The 20,731-nt window shown below is 55.3% G+C and overlaps 1 protein-coding gene across 2 annotated transcripts; it reads right to left on the minus strand.

Moving 5' to 3' along the window:
• Nucleotides 1-882: 882 nt before the first annotated feature.
• On the minus strand, nucleotides 883-20,448 carry DCAF10 (DDB1 and CUL4 associated factor 10). 2 transcript variants are annotated; one of them, XM_065860491.2, is made up of 7 exons: nucleotides 20,132-20,448; nucleotides 15,944-16,057; nucleotides 10,316-10,513; nucleotides 9,695-9,897; nucleotides 8,926-9,036; nucleotides 7,722-7,867; nucleotides 883-4,211 (listed from the first exon to the last, which is right to left on the minus strand). In XM_065860491.2, exons 1-7 carry the CDS (start codon nucleotides 20,431-20,433, stop codon nucleotides 3,843-3,845), a joined length of 1,443 nt encoding a protein of 480 aa, XP_065716563.1. In that variant the 5' UTR covers nucleotides 20,434-20,448; the 3' UTR covers nucleotides 883-3,842. The 2 variants fall into 2 exon arrangements, with proteins under 2 accessions (XP_065716563.1, XP_071658008.1); XM_071801907.1 differs by lacking the exon at nucleotides 20,132-20,448 and adding an exon at nucleotides 18,937-19,308.
• Between the last annotated feature and the right edge of the window lie 283 nt (nucleotides 20,449-20,731).

Below are 20,731 nucleotides of genomic sequence, written 5' to 3' on the forward strand. Positions count from 1 at the left end.
CACCAGAGCGGAGCAGAGGGGCAGGATCCCCCAAACCTGCTGCCCACGGGGCTGGGGATGCAGCCCAGGGCACCATTGGCTCCTGGGCTGCGAGCGCACATGGCGGCTCATGGCCGATCTCTCAGCCCAGTGCCCCAAGTCCTTCTCCTGGGGCTGCTCTGCATCCTGCACCCCAGCCGGGACCGATACCGGGGGTGTCCCACCAGGGGAGGACCAGCACCCAGCCTTGTTAAGAAAACGTCAGCAGCTCGGTATTGCCACCTTCATAGCAAAGCCAGGTCCAGAAAGCTCGTTTCTCAGCAGCTCTGCTTGTGTTCCTTTGTCCCAGCTCAAATCCACCTTCCGATTCGAACCCCGGTGTCCCGTTGCTCCTGTGTCACATCCTCGTTCACGGCAGCAGACCCCGCAGAGCCCCCCGTGCTCCACGGCTCCCGGGACGCTGCCTCTTCCCCTGCTGAGGCCGAGCTCGGTTCGTGCAGATGGTGCCATGGTCACTGACCACCAGTGGCTTCACTGCAGCCCAAACCCGCACCGGTGTAACCGGGCAGCTCGCGGCTCTCGGACCCACCCGGCAGAGCCGAGCGTGGATCTTGGGATCCAAACCCCAACCCCACAAACTCCTGCAGCAAAACCTGGCGGGAGCAGGCGCCCCCAGCGGGTTTGAGCACAGGAGCTCTCTACACACAGCGGCTGCTCAGCCAACGGGACGGTTAATTACAGTCTGTAATTAACACACGTCCTGCTTTCCGAGCACCAGGAGCTGTTTCATTAGGGGGGCAGCACAGGAGGCCGTGGCAGCAATGGGACCGGAGCAGACCGGTGCATTTTCTCCCCGGTTGTGCATTGCAGGCAAGAACCAGCGAGCATTACAGAACGGATAAATAACATATTAAAATGGATTTTAATTCACTGAATTATTAAATGTTTAATTTATTATGCAAGCAAGAGAAACTGTCCACAAATAGTTACTGTACGGCTGCAAGTACAATATTTTCAGAGCAGTTCTGATAGTTCCTATACTGTATTAAAAGGCTACAATTTTTACTATGAAATCTCAGGTATTTCAAAATATTCTACATGCACAATTTGTTCTTGTATTAAAAACCTTAACTGAAGATTCTTAGTGCTTAAGAAAACGCACCTTTGACTAAGATCAGAAATGAGAAGTTTGCTTTTCCTGCAGGACAAGCATATCACGGGCTGTTGACTTCTACTCCAACTTTTCAGGATCTTGTAAACGGTGTTTTTTAAAAGCTTTCACGTGGCAAGTGTGGTTCTTTTTGCCAAGAGTTCACATTTCACAGAGCAACAGACCCACGTGCGGTGGTACCGGGATCTTCTCCACGTGTTTCCCAGATAAAATAAAAGAACACAACATCGACAAACTCCCACCACCCCCCAAAACCCCAAAAACCTGATGTTTACATTCTAATTCTGGTTGTAGGCAACCGAACCGTCCTCACCGCGACTCCCGAGAGTGCAAACGAGCGCCCGCATCGCCGCGTCTATCCCCAATAGTGGTGTCTGGAGGTCACGGTTGTCCCTGAACGTCCCCGCTGTCCCCCCCGCGGCGGCGGCAGCCAGCGGAGCCCCGGGAGCCGCCAGGCTCCGAACGGCACCGCTCGCCCGCCGCTGCCCGCCGGCCGCACCGCGAGCGGGGCCACGATCGCTACAGAGGTTAATGAACGCGAAACCATGCACTTGGAAAACAGACTGCATGCTGTACAATCAGACAGAGCTCCGTCCTCGGCCGAAGCGCCGCAGAACGGATCGAGTGACAACGCTCGCGCGGCCGCGAGGAAACCAGCGTAACGGAACCTGGTGTGAGCCGCTGCCGGTCTTCAGTCCTTCACCCAGCGTCTCAAACCTTTTCTGGTATTTGTTTCAGACAGTTCCATGTACTTCTGGAAGGCTAAGAATTCAACTTGTGAAACACAGCAGTAACATACACTTTTTGTTATTTCTTTACTATCTAGAAATAACCAAAAGCTCACCAAGAAATCAATTCATTACCTCAATAAGGCAAGGTAGCAGTATTGAGAAAGACAACAGAAATCACTCCTTCCACAAGATGCAACTGCAAGGCGCATCAGTTATGAACTACAACACTGCTTCAGTGTTACGTGAACTTTGTAGGTAAAACAGACCAACCTTCACTGGAAATTCCCAAGTACTGCTGAAAAGGAGTAATCGAATGATCAAAATCTAAGATACTACCTATTTAATTCAAACCTATCATCACAAACGTAATCAGAGGAACCAGGCAACGCTTCTACAGCACGTCGTCACCGTCACCGTCACCGTCGTGCGCAGGGTGTGGGTGACACTGGGGGGACCGCGGCAGCCGCGCCGAGCGACCGTTGGCACGGAGACGCCGGCGCCTCGGCGCGACGCTCATGTGAAAAACAGCATTTCATGAGGTAGAATTACCAAAGGAACACTCAGTGCATATTAACAGGCAGAGAACGAAAGTCACAAGCGATCTACCAGCTCGAGGAGTTCCTGACCGGAAAAGCCAAGACCAGCCGTGAGAACGGACACACGAACCGCTCCGGTTCCACGGGTTTGCGCTTCCAGAACCAACACGGTTCAAGCCTGTGAGAGCAGTATTTGAGATTTCTGCATTGAAGGGACCACAGGCAACACTCTGGTGCTTAGCAGAACATTAAGTGAGGAAGCAGCAGCCCGAGCAGGGAGGGAAGCGCGTGTGGCAGGAGCAGCCACTGTGGTCCGGGGGGATGAGGCCCTGGTCCTGTGTCCCACCAGGACACGACCCCAGCGGAGGGAGCGCAGAGGAACGCGGGTGTTTGCAGCCGCACCGCATCCCCACCCAGGCAGAGCAGGGAGCTGCAGGCTGTAGGATACGACTGTCCTCTGCAGGTAAAGCGTGTGATTCATCAGCAAAGCCTTAGTGGGATCCGAACGTGAAAAATGGATCTTGGAACATGTAAGTGATGAGAACATTATAAACTGATATGGACACACAAGACTGGAACAGCATCAGCTACATCAACTTGAGGGGTAAAAGTTGGCATTCATAGGCGACTCAATGGCGGACGCTTTTCAACTCTTAGGCCAAGCCCAGTTAAACCCAAGCAGGTGTCGTGCAGACGGGGCCGCTGGTCGCCCGGCCCAGCAGGGACCGACGGGGACACGTCCCGAGCGCCGGGGGATCCTGCAGCGCCCCGCGCCCAACACGAGACGGTGGTTTTTGTCACTGATGCGGGACACCCAGCAAACGCGGTGGCTGAGGAGACCAGGCGGCCCGGAGGGGACACCCCAGGGCCCCCGGGGTACGGGCGTCTCTACCTGGCCGCCCTGCCCCGCTCTGCCAGCGAGCGCCGAGGAGCCGAGAACATCTTCCTTCTGGAAACAAACACAACATGTGCAGCCACAGAAAAACAGAATTTCAACTACGGCAGAACATCGCAGGAAGCTCATTCTTCTAGCCAATCGCAAACAGCCAAATCAAGATATAGGTGAGAACGCATTTTTCTCTTTTGGTGACAGTTACTATCTGTGTTAGTTGCACAGAGAAGCAGCTCGTTATCTAGCGACGGTGCGGGCGCTGCGGGGACGCGCGGGTGACGGGTCCAGCTCCTCCGAACAGGAGGCGTCACACCGGGGCCGAGCTGCCGCCCGCCGCGGGCGTCCCAAATATCCCCTTCGAGTTGCATTACAGGAATCGCTGCGCTACGGACGCAGGAGAGCGACGCGGGGCTGGCGCGGTCAGCGGCTCCCTCCACCGCCCGTCCAGGGCCCCGGGTGCCGGAAAGAACACACTTCAACTAAACTGAAGTAGAAACCACAAGCATCTGAAGGTCCTGGTGTGCCAGATGTGCCTAGAACTTTGGCTGATAGAGAGAAACGCGTCCGCTAAGGCACCCCGAGGCAATCTGACAGTGCGTTGGGGAGAACTTGGTGGTGAGGACCACGTCGTTGTGTGAGTACAGGGAGCGGATCTCCTGCAGCGGACTGGCCTCCTTGGGCAAGCAGTCCACGAGCTCGCTGCAGCGCGCGTCGAACCCCAGCAGGCGGATCCCGAAGCCGTGCGGGGACGAGATCATGCGTCCGTCGGGGCTGAAGCACAGCTCCTTGATGTAACCCCGGCCCACGTTGGCCTCCTCGATGCAGTGCGTCAGGCGCAGGGAGCAGCGCGGCGAGACGGGGCGCACCGGGGCTCCTTCCTGGAATTCATAGACACAAGTCCACTAAAGGGAGAGGCAGAGAGAGAACGATGAAAGGCAAGCCGAGCACTGCGAACGCTCCTTCCCTCCCGCGGCACCGGCGACGCCGGGACCACCGATGCGGCCGCCGATCAACCCAACGAGCGGCCCACGGAACGGGGCCGGGCCGGGCCACGGGCGCCTCTGCTCCGAACCGCCTGTGCCAAACAACCCTCCGGCACCAACGCTGCTTTTTTTAGCTAAATGGATGCTAGATACAACTCCTTAAATCTAGTTTTCATCTGGAAAGAGAACAGCCTAATATTTGGCCAGGTGGCTGGTCTAATTTAGTAAGCATTTAAATAAAGTCTAAAATAAACTAGAACCCAGTGTACTGCAATTTGTAATTCACCGTGGGTGTTCTGTGCCGTAAACTTCAAAATGAAACGGGTCTGAAGGAACGTGACGAGCAGCTCTACAGGCAGCTTATGACATGTGAGACGGACAGGGATTTTAATCTGTAACCCAGTTATCTGATCTCAAACCAAATGCAAAACCAGCTCTATGACAAAGCCTGTATCATGTGGAAAGACTCGGTTTCAAAGGCAAGACATAAGAAGTGTTCTTAGTTCGGTTCCATGTATTCTACTGAGATAAACACAAAGGGAACAATGCTAATGAATATTAATAGCAGAGTCAAGCAGACATTAGGACTATAGGAAGTTGTAACTAGGACAATTGTCAGTATCAACTAACCCAAGATTATATTTGCATTTTCAAAAAATTCTGTGTTGTATAGCGGTTGAAGTTTACCAAACCAGTATTAAAATTTATAACAAATCTGCTAAGCTTCCATTCAGTCCTCTATGCATCTGTAGGTCACCGTTACAAAGGGTGGCTTTCTTCAAAAGAAAGAAAAACAAAAACAACCCCAAAACCGAACCAACCAATCCCACAGAATCACAGAATCCCAGAGTGTCAGGGGCTGGAAGGCCCCTGGAAAGCTCATCCAGTGCAATCCCCCCATGGAGCAGGAACACCCAGCTGAGGTTCCACAGGAAGGTGTCCAGGCGGGTTTGAATGTCTGCAGAGAAGGAGACTCCACAGCCTCCCTGGGCAGCCTGGGCCAGGCTCTGACACCCTCACCCCCAACAAGTTGCTTCTCCTCTTTCAGTGGAACCTCCTGTGTTCCAGTTTGCACCCATTGCCCCTTGTCCTGTCACTGGGTGTCACCCAGAAGAGCCTGGCTCCATCCTCATGACACTGCCCCTTTCCATATTGATCCCCATGAATGAGTCCCCCCTCAGTCTCCCCTTCTCCAGCTCCAGAGCCCCAGCTCCCTCAGCCTTTCCTCACACGGGAGATGCTCCACTCCCTCCAGCATCTTGGTGGCTGCGCTGGACTCTCTCCAGCAGTTCCCTGTCCTTCTGGAGCTGAGGGGCCACAACTGGACACAATATTCCAGGTGTGGTCTCCCCAGGGCAGAGCAGAGGGGCAGGAGAACCTCTCTGACCTACTGACCACCCCCTTCTAACCCACCCCAGGTACCATTGGCTTCCTGGCCACAAGGGCCCAGTGCTGGCTCATGGTCGTAGCCAATTTACATGAGCTAACAAAGTGACTAAACCGTTTGTTATTGGTAAAGTATTGAAAGAATTCTCTGCGTGTGTGGAAAACAAACATAAAACCTCTGTGTCTGAATGCAGAGTGGTCTGCACAACCACCACAGCAGTAACTATGAAATAGCCCCAGGAAATAAAGGTGTTTGCAAGAGGACCATGCGGTGCAATCCAGGTGCTCTGAAGGATTGCGCCACCCTTCGGGTGTAAGTGAACTTGGAAAAGTGAACCCCAAAAGCAGGAGCACACACGACCCACAGGCTCCTGCCTTCTGTGCACAGTCCATGAAGAAGTTTTTCCATGATTTCTGAGTGCACTGCAGACTGTGAATGACACATAACAGCTGCCATTGCACTGCGACCCCGTTTGAACACAAACCAGCAAAGTCTGAGGAAGCACAACCCAGCACTGCCCTTGATGTGCGGCATTGCTTCAGGTTCCCTGGACGAGGGGATCGAGTGCACCCTCAGTCATTTTGCAGATGACACCAGGTTGGGTGTAGTGTCCATGTGCTGGAGGGTGGGATGGCTGCACAGAGGGGTCTGGACCGGCTGGATCGATGGGCTGAGGCCAATTGTCTGAGGGTCACCAAGGCCAAGTGCCGGGTCCTGCCCCTGGGTCACAACAACCCCATGGACGCTGCAGCTGGGGAAGAGCGGCTGTAAAGGCCCTGGGGGTGTTGGTGCCAGCGGCTGAACATGAGCCAGAGTGTGCCCAGGTGGCCAAGAGGCCACAGCATCCTGGCTGGGACCAGCACTGGGGTGGCCAGCAGGCCCAGGGCAGTGACCGAACCCGTGCTGGGACCTGGGGAGGACAAACCGCCAATCCTGGGGCAGCTCTGGGCCCCTCACGCCAAGAAAGGCCTTGAGGTGCTGGAGCAAGTGGAGAGAAGGGAACGGAGCTGGTGAGGGGCTGGAGCACAAGTGTGATGGAGCACTGAGGGACCTGGGGGTTCAGCTGGAGAACAGGAGCTGAGGGGAGACCTTCTGATCTCTGAACTGCCTGAAAGGAGCTTGGAGCCAGGGGGGTCGGGCTCTGCTCCCCAGGAACAAGCGCCAGGAGCAGAGGAAACGGCCTCAAGTTGCGCCAGGGGAGGTTGAGGTTGGATCTGGGAACAATTTCTTCCCCAAAGGGCTGTGGGGCATTGAACAGGCTGCCCAGGGCAGTGCTGGAGTCACCAGCCCTGGAGGGCTGGACAGACGGACATGAGGTTCTCAGGACATGGGGCAGGGACAGGGGTGGGTTATGGTTGGACTCGGTGATCCTGAGGGTCTCTTCCAACTGGAACGATTCTTCCATTCTATAACACAGCACACGGGGAGGGAAACCTGCAGCTGTGGGGGCAGAAAACTCCCCAGGGTGCTGGGGGAGCCCAGAGGGGCTTCTCTGCTCCACTCGCACCACGTTCACCCATACACCACCCTCTAATCCTCTGTCTTCTCCAAGTTGACACCTCCTGTATTTCAGCGGACACACATTTTTAAGTCACATATTTGGCAGCACAAGTATTGCTTGAAAACTTAACAGAGCCGTGAGCTCCAAAATGTGTTCTGTGAAAGATGTGTGTGGTTCTCCACAACATTTTGAGGAGAAATGGGGCCAAAATGGGGCCAAACAACCAGCAAACCCCGTGGAGATGTGGTGAGGAACCTTCTCCATCATCGTATTGAACTCAACGGGTTGTTCTCCATAAGGTTCTGAGGAGAAACCTGGCCAAAATGGGGCCAAATGACCACCAAACCTTGTGGAGGTGTGGTGAGGGAGCAGAAGAACCGAATGCGGGACACAAAGTCACACGAGGTCATCACTGAAATTTCCTTCTTTTGGGATAAATTTGCATTTGGATAAATTATTATTTTGTCTTCTTACAAATGCATTAATTCTACACCAAGTATGGTTGATACATCTTAGTGTGTTTTTCTAAGCCCATGTTTACCTCCTGGTCGTCCGTGTTACTCGAGCACCGGAGCAGCGTGGCCCAGCCCTTCGGGTGCAGCTGCAGCGATGTGATGCAGTTGCCTCGATCTCTCTCCCCAGGAACCTCCGGCGTCAACACCTCCAAGCTGTTCCTGGGGGACCCGCCTGAGGGGAAATCACGGGTGACACCTCCGCACCCACCTGCGCGTCTCCCACCGCTGATAAACCCAAACAGGTCGTATGAACAACCGAAGCGGACACCAGTGGGCTCAGTTCTGATGTCAAACAGCTCCATTTTTGGAATCTGCCTTCCAGGACCCTCCATTAAATCACCTCGTATTGTGAACTAAGTTGGAGTTAACTTTGCGCACAAGCGCTCTTCGTTATCGCTAAAACCAGATGTAAAGACTGTTACTTCTGTAAGAACCTCTGGTTCTCAAAGCTGCACGGTGTCCTTTCCAAACCCGCCCCGCAGCCCGCCCAGCTGTGTGCAGCTGGTCCCCCCAAAAGCTTTCCACAGGGGGATCTTGCAGCCGGCTCGGCCTCCTCCCTGCACGGGGGCGCCTGAGGATCTCACAGCCACGACTAGTTAAAACCCAGCCTTGTATTTTAAATTGCATGGAATTCACGAAGTATTCACCAATTTTCCAAGCTCACGCTGACTCTCTGAAAGCGTACCCTAAACTCACATGAAACCTACTGAGCAGTCATCGGTTTTCTCAGCTCTGCGGTTAGGCAGGGCTCAGCTTCTAATCAGAACTTCACAAAATCCACCTTTAAGACCTGTTTGCACACTCTTTTCCTGTGCTATTGACTCCTCCTGCTGACACATTCCCACCATTAAGGAAAACAAAAGGTAAATCATGTTATGCTGGTTTTGGTTTTCGTGTGTATTTGTTGCCTTTTCTTTTCTTTTCCTCCCCCGAAGGTCACTCACGTGAACTCTATTTGAGTGAAAAACACAAAGGAAAGGGAGCACTGCTGCATAACAACAATCGTGTGCTAGTATAAAATAGAGATCTTGTTGCCATTATCAGATTTCTCAGGAAAAAACCTGATTAGATCTCCAGCCTTTGGTGTGCCATGGTATTTTATTTTTTAATAGAAGTCACAGCAACATTATTCTTTTAAGAGAAAAAGGCGCAGTTTTTCACTGTTAAACTCTGGCCTCTTGCGGACACAAAGCCCGTGACTATTCAATACTGTTTTAAGCCCTCTCGTACCTTCTCGCTGGGAGGACCGTGGCAGGTGTTTCTCCGAGAGCGGCCCCGCGTCGTTCTGGTGACAGGGCGAGCCGGCAGCTCGAGGACCAGCCGACCCCGATGACGTTATGTCTGCAACGGCACCGACCGCGTGAACACACAGCTAAGCGTGGCCGGCTACTGCACACGTCCCCACTTAACCCTCCTAGAAAACGCTAAGTAAAGGGCAAGCGTAGGGCATCTTGTTAAGAAAACCCTTTTCGAAGCTCAGTTAATAGGCTGTAAGTACTGTTACGTTTGTGCCTCATGCAAATGAACCGCCGGCACAACCGATTCCCAGGGAGCAAGAGGCCAGCTGCTCCCCCCTGCTGGAACCCAGGGGACGAATTGTCCCCAGGCCCTTGGCACCCAGCACCCCGAACGGCAGAGCTGCTGCCACAAAGCAGGAGACGCAGGCAGTGGAGTTTCAGATGCCCCATTCTTGCAGGTCCGCTGTGACACAGCAGCCGGGAGCCGCGGGAGCCCAGGTGCAGCCAGCCACCCAACGCGGCCACCGCTCTTTCATCACGGGACCAAGGACAGCAGACAAACAAAGCCAGAGGCGGTCAGCGGGAGGTGACAGCGTTGCACAGGCGCCACGTCCTGCGGTGCTGGTCACACGGACACTCCACCCAGGACAGAACGGCCCACACGACAGCGCAGACCCCAACACCCGAGAGCTCGGAGCTCCAGCAGCGTCACCGCTGCCCCCGCGGGCTGAGCGCCCACGTGGGGCTGCCACGGCACCCACCTGAGCTCGACGTCGTCCTCCTGGCCCGTAAAATGGGGTAGCTGCCAACCTCCAGAGACTTGTTTAGGTCAAGGTCATGTAAAATCAGAAGATATCCGGAGGAGGTCGAGATCAACATTTTCGAACAATCTGGGGTCAGCCTCATTCGCATAAGAAAACGGGTGTGAAAAAACTTCTTGTGGGGACATCCATCTTCTGTGCACCTGGACAGCGACAAAGCACAAGAAACGGCTGCAATCACCTTCGGCTCGGGTCCCTAACAATGTCCACAGCGCACTAAGCATCCTTGTTCATCCCAAAACTTTGAGTAGTGTCTTTATCCTACTTAAATCAGATTTTAATGAAAAGGTGGAAGCCACATTTCCATACTGCCACAGCAGTGGAGACAAAGCTCTTCCAAAAAGAAAGAACGATGTTTTGGCACGTCAGGAAAAAAGCCTTCTTTCTAGTAACTGGATCATTATCTTTTAAAGGTGATGCAAGTTCCTGGTAAGGGCTATAAACTAACTGTGGCATTTCAGAATGCATTACAGCACCACTGCAAGCCAATTTTACATCTTGTACAGAAAACCCCATCCTTGCGCGTTCTAGGAACGTAACAGCACGAATGCGGCCACGTACCGGTTTGTGTCCCAGATGATCACGTTTCCATCGAACCCCGATGTCACCAGTAACCTCGTGTTGGTGTCGTACTCGATGTTCTTGACCCAGCTGGTGTGACCGTGCAAAGTGCACACTTTTGTGTTCAGCTTCCGCAAATCCCAAAGTGCTATCGTAGTGTCATCGGAACACGTCGCGAACAGCCGGTTATCCAGAAACCTGGAAACGGGAGAGGAACGCTGTGCCTGCTCAGTGCCTTTTCTAACGCAGGTACTCTTAAGCAGGGAGTTAAGCTAACGCAGAAGCGAACAGAGCGGCCACACAATGAAATCGCCAAATAAGAATACTTGCCAATAAAAACAGTACTGTTGGGATAGGACCGGTTGTGTGTATCTACTAGAAAACCAGCATAAACACAGAGGCGTATCAGAAAGGGTTTTTTTGGCTGTTGGCCTTTTAAATTTTCTGTTTTTCACCGAACTGCGCAGAGGTTGCACAACCACGACGCCCGTGGTGGGACAGACGGCCACACGGCGTCCGTGTGTCAGCTCTGACAGCTGTCCGTCTGCACAGCGCTCAGCTCTAACCCACACAAGCCTCGGTAAGACACGAAGGTCCCGGGACGGGTCACATTCCCGACGCCTGACGGGTCTGGTGTCCCTGCAGGTCCCAGCAGCCGGAGCATTCGTAGTTCTGCCTTCCATCTTGCCCAGTTTTGCCAGATCTTTTTGCTACTACAGAGGACACAGCAATCCTGCCTTCATTTCACACCACACAAGGTCCTAGTGTATTAATTAAACCCACGCTGCTCTTCACTCTCTTAATTTCCACCGCATACCCAACCTTGCTCTCCCCCGCTGTTGTGCACGTCTCCCTCTCCTCCCCACCGCAGGCTCGAGCTCCCTGCACTCGCAGCAGATTTTCAAAGCGAAGATCCCCTCTGGCTGGGTTGTCCGGAGGCCCCGCAGTGCTTTCACAGCTCGGAGACCCCGTCACCCGGCCCCGCAGGACACGGCACCGCGGCAAAGCCCCCGACGGACCCGGACCCGCGCGGGGGCTCGCGGTCCTGCCCCCTTCCCCGCAGGACGTCCCGTGCGTTGAGCCGACAGCGAAGTCAGGCTTTCCAAACGCGCGGCGGCAGGCGTGTGTATGAAGTGCAGGGTAGGGCACTGCTCAGGGTGACTATTTCAGATTGTCTGCGGAAGCAGCAGCTGCACAAGCGGCTCAGGACACCCCGACACACGGACCCCTTCAACAGAGACGTGGGGACTTGAGTGGCTCCAGTGTGAAACACAATACAACATGAAATTCTGTTAAACACAAACTACTGCAAGAGGAGCAAGCCCGCTGCTCGGTACTGCACTGTGTGTTTCCATGCTGCAGATCTACAGGACACTTTAATGCAGCACTGGATTTATATGACGTGTACAGCGCCCCACATGCAGCATCGACGTCCTGCACTCAGCAGGTCCTGAGTTCCCACCTCCGTAACAGAGGACAGGCTCGTCACTCGTGTCACACCGGCAGAGGACGAGAAATGGGGAAAGAATACGGGTCACACCAGCTGGATTCCCACACTGGTCAGGCTGAGTACTGAGCCTGCTCGGGTGCTCATTCTTTACCATTATAACCCCTGATCTTCAGCCCACATTCGATTTACATATCGCTGCTTCCTGAGGAGCGTGAGGCAGCCTGACCACCTTCGAGGGGCCACAGGAGGAGAGAACATCTGATGTGAAAACACTCCATCAGACAGAAAGGGATAGAAGGGCTGGGATCAGCACTAGAAATGCATAGCTGGGTAATAAATCGGATACACTGAGTCTAGAGGTTACTGAAGCAAAGGCAAGATTTCCCAAAAACACCACGTGAAGCCAAGGCTTGGCTTGAAAGCCAAGTTAGACAGGTGGTTTGGTTCACTGAGAAAGTCAGTTACTGAGTTTGCATTACACGGGTCAGAACCTACCACATCCCGTCCACAGAACCTCAATCGTTTTGGTTGGAAAAGACCTTCAAGATCACCAAGTCCAACCGTTAACCACCCCGGCACTGAACCGTATCTCACTGCAATCCATGCACGTCTGCACTTCTAGGAGGGCAAAGCACACTGGTTTATGTTTGGGATTCATGCCCAAGGAAGGTATTTGGGGAAAAAAAAGCCACACTCGATGTATTATAAAAGGGAAAAGAAAACCCATCTGACAAACACCCCAAGTAGCTGCACATGAACACTGAGGCAAGAACGATCTACACAGAGACGTGTGGTAAGTCACCCCCAGAAAGACTGTTTGTCTTTTAGACCTAGAACCAGGCTACATCACGCAAACCAGCAACAACTCCAATGAAAAACAACCATCCGCAATGGGAAGAGCTCAACATTTCAGATTTCCAGGGCAAAGTGGAACAGAGCGTACCTCGCTGTATAAACCCAGCGCTGGCCTTCGCTCCACCCAGCACAAACAGGCTCCCGAGGAAACGGAGACACAAGCGGCAGCAAACAGCTTTGGCTTTGACACAGGGGATGGCCCGGTGGGCCGGATTCATTAAAAAAGAGATCACTGAAGGTGCGTGTGACTGACTCACATAGAACCGACCGAAACAGAGAAAGCAAACAGAGGTTAATTGTTCGTCTTCCTACTTAAGCAAACAGCAACAAAAACAGAGGGCCTCAAACTGAGCTCGCAAGTTTTGAAAACACTATTGAATGCTCCTCAAAACAGGTCTGTGCCACGGAGCTCTGCCACAGGGGAGGCTTAAGCTCAGGACCTGGCCTAACGCAGGCGGAAAAAAGCGTCTGTGTGGGAGGATCACGCACGAGTCCCTGTGGCCGATGGAAGGAGCCGGCACCCGCTGCCCTGGCCAGCGAACCCGAGGCACCCGCTGCAGCGCACAACACGTATGGCTTTCATTTTGGGGCTTATTACAAGGAACTTCTGCAGCATTCAGTGCCTGGAGTCCTGCTCATTAGGCAGAAACAACACTCTGGGTAATGCCACGCTAACCGTGTATTACAGAGCACAGTAAAGTTCCTCGTAACTAAGTTTGTAACAACAAACAAGTGGGGACACGGTCGAAAACACAGAGGAAGATGCCAATATCCTACAGAGGCAAAACACAGCTTGAAGAAGCATTTTGAAGGAAAGCAGCAAATTTGCTACATGTGGCAAGGAATTACCTTAGTCTGGTGAATAATGGTGAATCTGAGAGTTACCTGCTTGGAGGTAGTACCGGTATCTTTACGTAAATCAAATTACACAAAGACATTTAAGGACCAGGAACGGCCCGGCTGGAACGGGAGGAGATGCTCCGTTCAGAGAGGCGGGCGGCAGGGAGTCCCAGGGCTGCTGTGCACCCAGGAACGAGACTCGGTCCCGCATCGCCGCGGGCGCCTCGACGGGATGTGCACCGCGACTGGACGGCTCCCCGGACCCGCAGCTGCAGCGGCGCGACGGGTGAATCAGCACACATCCTGCGTGCCTCTGCCGTCCAGTACCCCCGGAACGAGCCTTTGTTTCTCATCTAGCCTCACCCAAAAACTCAGCACGTCCAAAGGACGACCACTGGCACGCACCACACGCGAAGAGCTGCATTTCCTCACACCCCCCGATGTTCTCAACATCTGTTTGTGTCAGCAAGCCCCAGCTCCTACTTCAGCTTTCTGAAAGACACCGAACTCACGTAAAACTTCGGTGTCTTCTAAAAAGGACCAGCAGCTTGTGAAAAGCATTAATTTATCTGATTAATTCATAAAGACATTATATTCAGACCTTTTGAGGGGCAATGCTCAGATCGCTCCTGCAGTTTTCTTGGAGTTCTTTTGTTTCGTTTTTTGTTGTTGCTGCTGTTGTATATTTGTTTTGCTTTGAGGATCTGAGTGAAGAGAGGCTGCGACACTGTCCACAAGGGGAAAAAGTGTCCTATGAAAGTCTGTCCTCAGACCCAGAACACACAGAAATAACAGCGTTTAAAAGGAAAAATATTACATGACAAAAATACTGATTATTTAGGTTCCTGCATTTGCTGTTTCCCACTTCATTCTGAGAAACAGGTGAAGTATTTAAATCATAAATGTTGAGTTCAAGTTGAATTGCAGAAGCCATTCCACTTTACCAGTTTTTCTATATCACAGCTGCATTTAAAGCAGCTGATGTTTGCTTGGAAATTTCTGTGCAGCTATACCAATTACTCTCATGATTCAAAACACCAGCCATATTCACGTACATATCTGATCTTGCTATGGTCTCAGACTTGCACTTCAAACATAAACCACATGTTATTCATTACGCTCTGATTTACTGTGTTCACTCAAAGGCCAGTTAAAGTAGGTGATAATACCATAACACTCTTCTCCCTCCAGAACTGCAGCTCCTCCATGGACACCACGACCTGCCCGCACATATCCCTCCAGAACTGCAGCTCCTCCATGGACACCGCCACCTCCAGAACTGCAGCTCCTCATGGACACCACCACCTCCAGAACTGCAGCTCCTCATGGACACCGCCACCTCCAGAACTGCAGCTCCTCATGGACACCGCCACCTCCAGAACTGCAGCTCCTCATGGACACCACCACCTCCAGAACTGCAGCTCCTCATGGACACCGTCACCTCCAGAACTGCAGCTCCTCATGGACACCGCCACCTCCAGAACTGCAGTTCCTCATGGACACCGCCACCTCCAGAACTGCAGCTCCTCCATGGACACCGCCACCTCCAGAACTGCAGCTCCTCCATGGACACCACCACCTCCAGAACTGCAGCTCCTCATGGACACCGCCACCTCCAGAACTGCAGCTCCTCATGGACACCGCCACCTCCAGAACTGCAGCTCCTCATGGACACCGCCACCTCCAGAACTGCAGCTCCTCCATGGACACCGCCACCTCCAGAACTGCAGTTCCTCCATGGACACCGCCACCTCCAGAAGTGCAGTTCCTCATGGACACCGCCACCTCCAGAACTGCAGCTCCTCCATGGACACCGCCACCTCCAGAACTGCAGCTCCTCCATGGACACCACCACCTCCAGAACTGCAGCTCCTCATGGACACCGCCACCTCCAGAACTGCAGCTCCTCCACGGACACCACCACCTCCAGAACTGCAGCTCCTCCATGGACACCGCCACCTCCAGAACTGCAGCTCCTCCATGGACACCGCCACCTCCAGAACTGCAGCTCCTCCATGGACACCACCACCTCCAGAACTGCAGCTCCTCATGGACACCACCACCTCCAGAACTGCAGCTCCTCCATGGACACCACCACCTCCAGAACTGCAGCTCCTCCATGGACACCGCCACCTCCAGAACTGCAGCTCCTCATGGACACCGCCACCTCCAGAACTGCAGCTCCTCCATGGACACCACCACCTCCAGAACTGCAGCTCCTCATGGACACCACCACCTCCAGAACTGCAGCTCCTCCATGGACATCACCACCTCCCCGCACACATCCCTCCAGACTCTGCTCTCCCCTTCCCAGCCCTCCCTGCTCCGGCGCCGCAGGGAAGGAAGTGGCACGGACAACCGCAGGTCAGCAGCTCCACGAGACCCCTCGCCCCGAGGAAGCACAGCGCCAGCTTAAGACGTTGTCCAAATAACAACATCTACACTACGAAAAAACACGAGGTTTCTCGTTCCTCCCGACTTACCTGATATTATTTACACAGTCTTCGTGAGCTTCAGACAGGGTTTTGATGTGCTTTGAAGATATTGGGTCAAACAGCAGCACTTCGGTCTGCTCACACGCGACAGTCAGCACCGACCTGCAGGGAGCAGAGCAGACACACGTGTTTGGAGCGGACACAAACGTTCGGAGCCGACACGCCACCCGCGCACACCGCTCCCGGCCCCGCTCCCATCGCCGCTCCCGGCCCCGCTCCCATCGCCGCTCCCGGCCCCGCTCCCATCGCCCGCGTTCACGTTCCAACCTGCACAACCTGCAGCAGCGTTCGTAACTTTTTGCTGCCTTCTTGCAGACTCCTATTCTGAAGCACCGAATACACAAAAATGTAGAAGAAAGTAGCACACCGTTTCATTCTGGAGAAGTTAACTTCTCTTTTCTGAGGCCACGAACCTCCCTGCTGTTGGCGCAACTAACGCACAGCTGGTGCCTTCGCTGGACAGAACTCGGGATCTTTTAATTCACTTCTTTTTTGTAACGCGCAAAGTGGTTGTTTTACAATGGCTATGTACCTCACAGATCCAATTATGGCATTAATTTAATCACACGGTTAAGTATGTTTACATCAGCGGTTTTTCACAAGTTACGTGAGGGTGACTTTTCCCATCACTGCAGTGCACGGACCCCGCAGTTCCCATCTGGGAATGAAACCCGCTGCTTTGTTCACGCAAGGATATTTGTTTTGTTGGAGGAAACACTGACAAAAAGACAACAGCACCCAAGAGTGAGTGGAAAGGAACCTGCGACTCGTGGTTCTAAGCACAAGCGCCAGCTCCTGCAGGTACGGACATCCCCGCTCCTCCTCCCTCAGCACCGGCTGCTGGGTTCCGTGTCCACCCGGGAGCGGCACGGAGAGGCGCTCGGGCTGCGTACCCCAGAAAAGAGGCGCCAAGCAAGCTGCGAGGGAGAGCACCCTTCCCAAGAACCCACCGCTGCTGCTCTGCCGACCCCTGCCTTTTCCACATCAGAATGGCGTGCAGACAGAGAACGCTAAAGGCAGAAATGACACTGATTCAAAGGCTCATTTAAAATTTCTAGCCCTTCTGCAACTGAGTCACTTCTTCATTAAAGCTTATACGGTTTAGATTTGAGTTTTACTTTTTAAAATAGCCAGAAGCGGAAGGGGATCAGACATCACACGCTATTAACTGCAAAGAACAGCTCTCTTACAGCAGGCGCTGTTTTCTGAACGCGGTCGTGCTGTCACAGCAGCGATGGGCAGAGGACGCAAGAGCAAGGCACCGGCACCAGCACTAACGGGGCATTAGCCGAGACTCGGGCTGGGAACGCAGCTGGTTGTCACCCGTGTTTTTCAATATTAGCTTCACAACGGACACTCAACCACACTACCATTACCACAGGGACACAGAAACGTCTGGAGCAAGAATCGGTGTCTTATTGTATCACCTAATTCACTTGACAAAACCAGAACAGCTTCCACGAACTGCAATTTCAAGGACACTACCTCCTTTTTAAAGAGCACCTTTTATTCCCCACAGGAAGACCTGTGTGTATCCACTTACAGCTTTTCTGGGAGAAAAATAATCACAGACCTTGTCCAGGACACACACCGTCAGTGAATGAGAGCAGAGCGCTGCCTGCAGAGCTCGCAGGGCCAGCAGAGCCCGGCTGCCACCGTGAGCAGCCTGTGCGGCTCCCACCCGCCTCTCCCAGGCACTGAGAGGGTCCGAGGAGGACGACGTGACAGCGACGTTTGGGCTGATGAACCTCAGAAGCTTCCCAGCCCTGCAGACACTGTGGGCTGGCAGTGTCGGGCAGGAGCAGCACACCCAGTGACACCAGGTCCGGAGACACTGCCCAGCGCTGCACGAGGGGTCGGGAGCTGCAGGGGCACAGCCCGGGGACACGGGGGACCACGGGGTCCCCTCCAGACACCAGACAACATCTGCACACCACCGATCTGTGTGAGGAAGAGTGTGGGCAGCAGGTCAGGGAGGTTGTTCCTCCCCTCTGCTCTGCCCTGTGAGGCCCCATCTGCAGAACTGGGGCCAGTGCTGGGCTCCCCAGGTCAAGAGGGACAAGGAACCACTGCAGAGAGTCCAGGGAGGGACACAGAGATGCTGAGGGGTCTGGAGCATCTTTGTGTGAGGAGACACTGAGAGAGCTGGGGCTGCTGAGTGGAGAAGAGAAGCTGAGAGGGGTGTGATCAATGATCAATATGTCAGGGTGGGTGTCAGAGGGTGGAGCAGACTCTGATCAGTGGTGCCCAGCGCCAGGGTGAGGGGCAACGGGCACGGACTGAAGCACAGGAGGCTCCATGTGAACATGAGCAGAACCTTGTGTGCTGGGAGGTGCCAGAGCCTGGCCCAGGCTGCCCAGAGCGGGTGTGGAGTCTCCTTCTCTGAGCCATTCAAACCCCTGGGATCCTGTGTGATCTGCTCTGGGACCCTGCGTGAGCAGGGATGGACTGGGGATCACAGGGGTCACAAACTGCCTGGGGTGCTGTGCTGGCTCCAAGCTGAGCCTCGTCAGCAGAGAATCATGCGAGGAGAGGAAGGTTTGGTCTGTTCCACTTGGTATTAAGACAACTGAGGTTCAGTGCCGCGGTCCTGGCGTGCCGGGCCACACACTGCAGCTACAGGGAACAGCAGGTCCATGGACACATCCCTTGGACACAAGAGCCTTTTTGCTAGGTTTGTTTCTGGAGGGAAGGTCCCTGGCGCAGCTCACCATGCAGCCTCACAAGCATCAGGCACAAGGAACATGGAATTCGAGCCTTTTGCCCGAAACGTGCACAAATAACATTTAACCATGGCTCAGTGGTACTGCTGCAGCTGACACCTTCTACAGCAGCACAGAACACCCGTGCACAGCTACCTGTCCAGTTCGGTCACTGCCGCTGAGCTGCGATCCCAGCTCTGCACACCGTGCCCAGCACAGCGGACCCTGTGGCTCAGGACTTCCCAGCACACCTGGCTGTGGACCTATAACGTAAATTACCTTCCAACAGTCACCCGAGAACGGTCCTGACAGTTTCCGGAGCTTAACTTTGTCCCCTTCAAAAAACGGAGGAAGAAATTAGGATTTGAAACTTGGCTCTGCAGCACAAACATGGCAAAACTGTCATGAGCTCGGATGTTCACGGAGACCAGATCTCCCCTCTGACAAACACTGAGAACAGAAGAGCTGACCAGCCACCAGGGGTAACAACGATTTCAGTTCCGACTGTGCGGGCTGAAAACGCTGCCGCGACCACCCTGCGCTGCTGGTTCTGCCCGCTAAGCTCCACACGAGGCACGCTGCGAGACACAGACACGCAGACGTCTCAGAGACGAACTCGCTCTGCTCCCAGCTGGTGTGCCAGGGCTCCTTTCATTCTAAATGAGTTCAAATGTCGCTTTGCTTTGCCTGTGTTGTTACACAAGCGTACAGCAGGACACTTCTGAATGTATTCACCAGTCCAGACTCACAAAATTCAAGGAACCCAAAATGAATGAATAACTGAGTATTGCATTTCAAGCAGAAACTTAGCTCTCTGACGACATCAGACACAAACGCTTTTGGGAACAGAAGCAGCGGTTCCAGTGCTCCATTCCCAACCCCATGCCTCTGTTTACCTCCCGTTCTCCCGCAGGAGGGGTCGCCAAGGCCCCGGCTGCCCGGGCAGAAGGGAACCCCGGCCCGGGAGCCCCGTCTGCTCCCCCCGGGCAGCTCTGCGCCCACTGCCCCCGCGCAGCTGCCGGCCTGGAGCCCAACCCGAGTGGACGGCGCACGGGAGCCCGGCCCACGGGAACACGGGCCCGGCGGCGCTGGGCTCCCGGCCCGGCAGCTCTGCAGCCGCCAGCAGGCAGGGCCGGTGCGGCCGCCGCGGATACTGGCACCCGTTTGCGGGCCCCAGGAGCCCCTGTCCCCCCGGGCCGGCCCGATGCTCCTGCAGCCCGGCCGGCCCGGACCCCCGGACCCCAAGCGGAGAGCGCCGGGCCGGGGCCACCCCGCAGGGACCCCGCGCCGGCCGGGCCCGGCGGGACTGCCAGGCCGGGCACCGCGCGCTCCCGCAGCCGGGCCGGGCTCCCCTGCGCGCCGGGCCGGGAGCAGCCGCGGGCAGCGCCGGGGCGCGGGGTCCGCCGGCGGGGCGGGCTCGGCCGGGCGCGCTCAGCTCGACCCGCGGGTCCCGGGCACCGCGCTCGGCCCCTACCCGTCGGGCGAGTACTCGAGGTTGAAGACGGCGCCGTGCGTGCGGGTGCTGAGGTACACGGAGTCGGCGGGCTGGATGGAGCCGTACAGCCCGGTCATGGCGCGGAACGTGTCCCGCGCCGGCTCCACCGCGGCGCTGCGGCCCAGGCAGCGCTCCCGCAGCCACCCGAACAGGCCGCCCCCCGGCGCGGCCCGCGGGGCGGCGGACGGCAGCGCCGGCTTCATGCCGCCGGGCGAGCCGGGCGCCGGGGCCGCCGAACCGCCGCCCGTCCCCGCCCAGGGGGCCTCCGCCTTGGCGCTCATGGCGCGGCGGGACCGGCCATGGCCTCCGCCCGCCTCCGCCGCGGCACCGCGCCTGCGCCGCCCCGCCCGCGGACACGTGACCGCCACCCCCGCGGTCCCCGGTTCGAGCCCCGGGATGCCACAACCGTCCCGCGACACCGCGTCCGGACCCCGCATCCTCGCCACCGCCCCGCATCCGCCACCGCCCCGCATCCCCGCCACCGCCCCGCATCCGCCGCCGCCCCTCCAGCCCACAACCCCACCGCCCTCCCCGCCACCGCCTCCCCGTCTCACCGCCCCTCGGGCCACGTGACCAGCC

The sequence above is a fragment of the Patagioenas fasciata genome, chromosome Z (assembly GCF_037038585.1).
Source record: "Patagioenas fasciata isolate bPatFas1 chromosome Z, bPatFas1.hap1, whole genome shotgun sequence".
Classification (NCBI taxonomy): Eukaryota; Metazoa; Chordata; class Aves; order Columbiformes; family Columbidae; genus Patagioenas; species Patagioenas fasciata.

Bases quoted from the DNA above. Each gene is read 5' to 3' on its own strand.
- DCAF10 (XM_065860491.2), bottom strand. From the start codon at position 20,433: ATGAGCGCCAAGGCGGAGGCCCCCTGGGCGGGGACGGGCGGCGGTTCG. The intron at 16,058-20,131 runs GTAGGGGCCGAG...TGCTCCCTGCAG, and splicing joins CTCGAGTACTCGCCCGACGG to GTCGGTGCTGACTGTCGCGT. The intron at 9,898-10,315 runs GTACGTGGCCGC...GTCGCTGTCCAG, and splicing joins ATCATCTGGGACACAAACCG to GTGCACAGAAGATGGATGTC.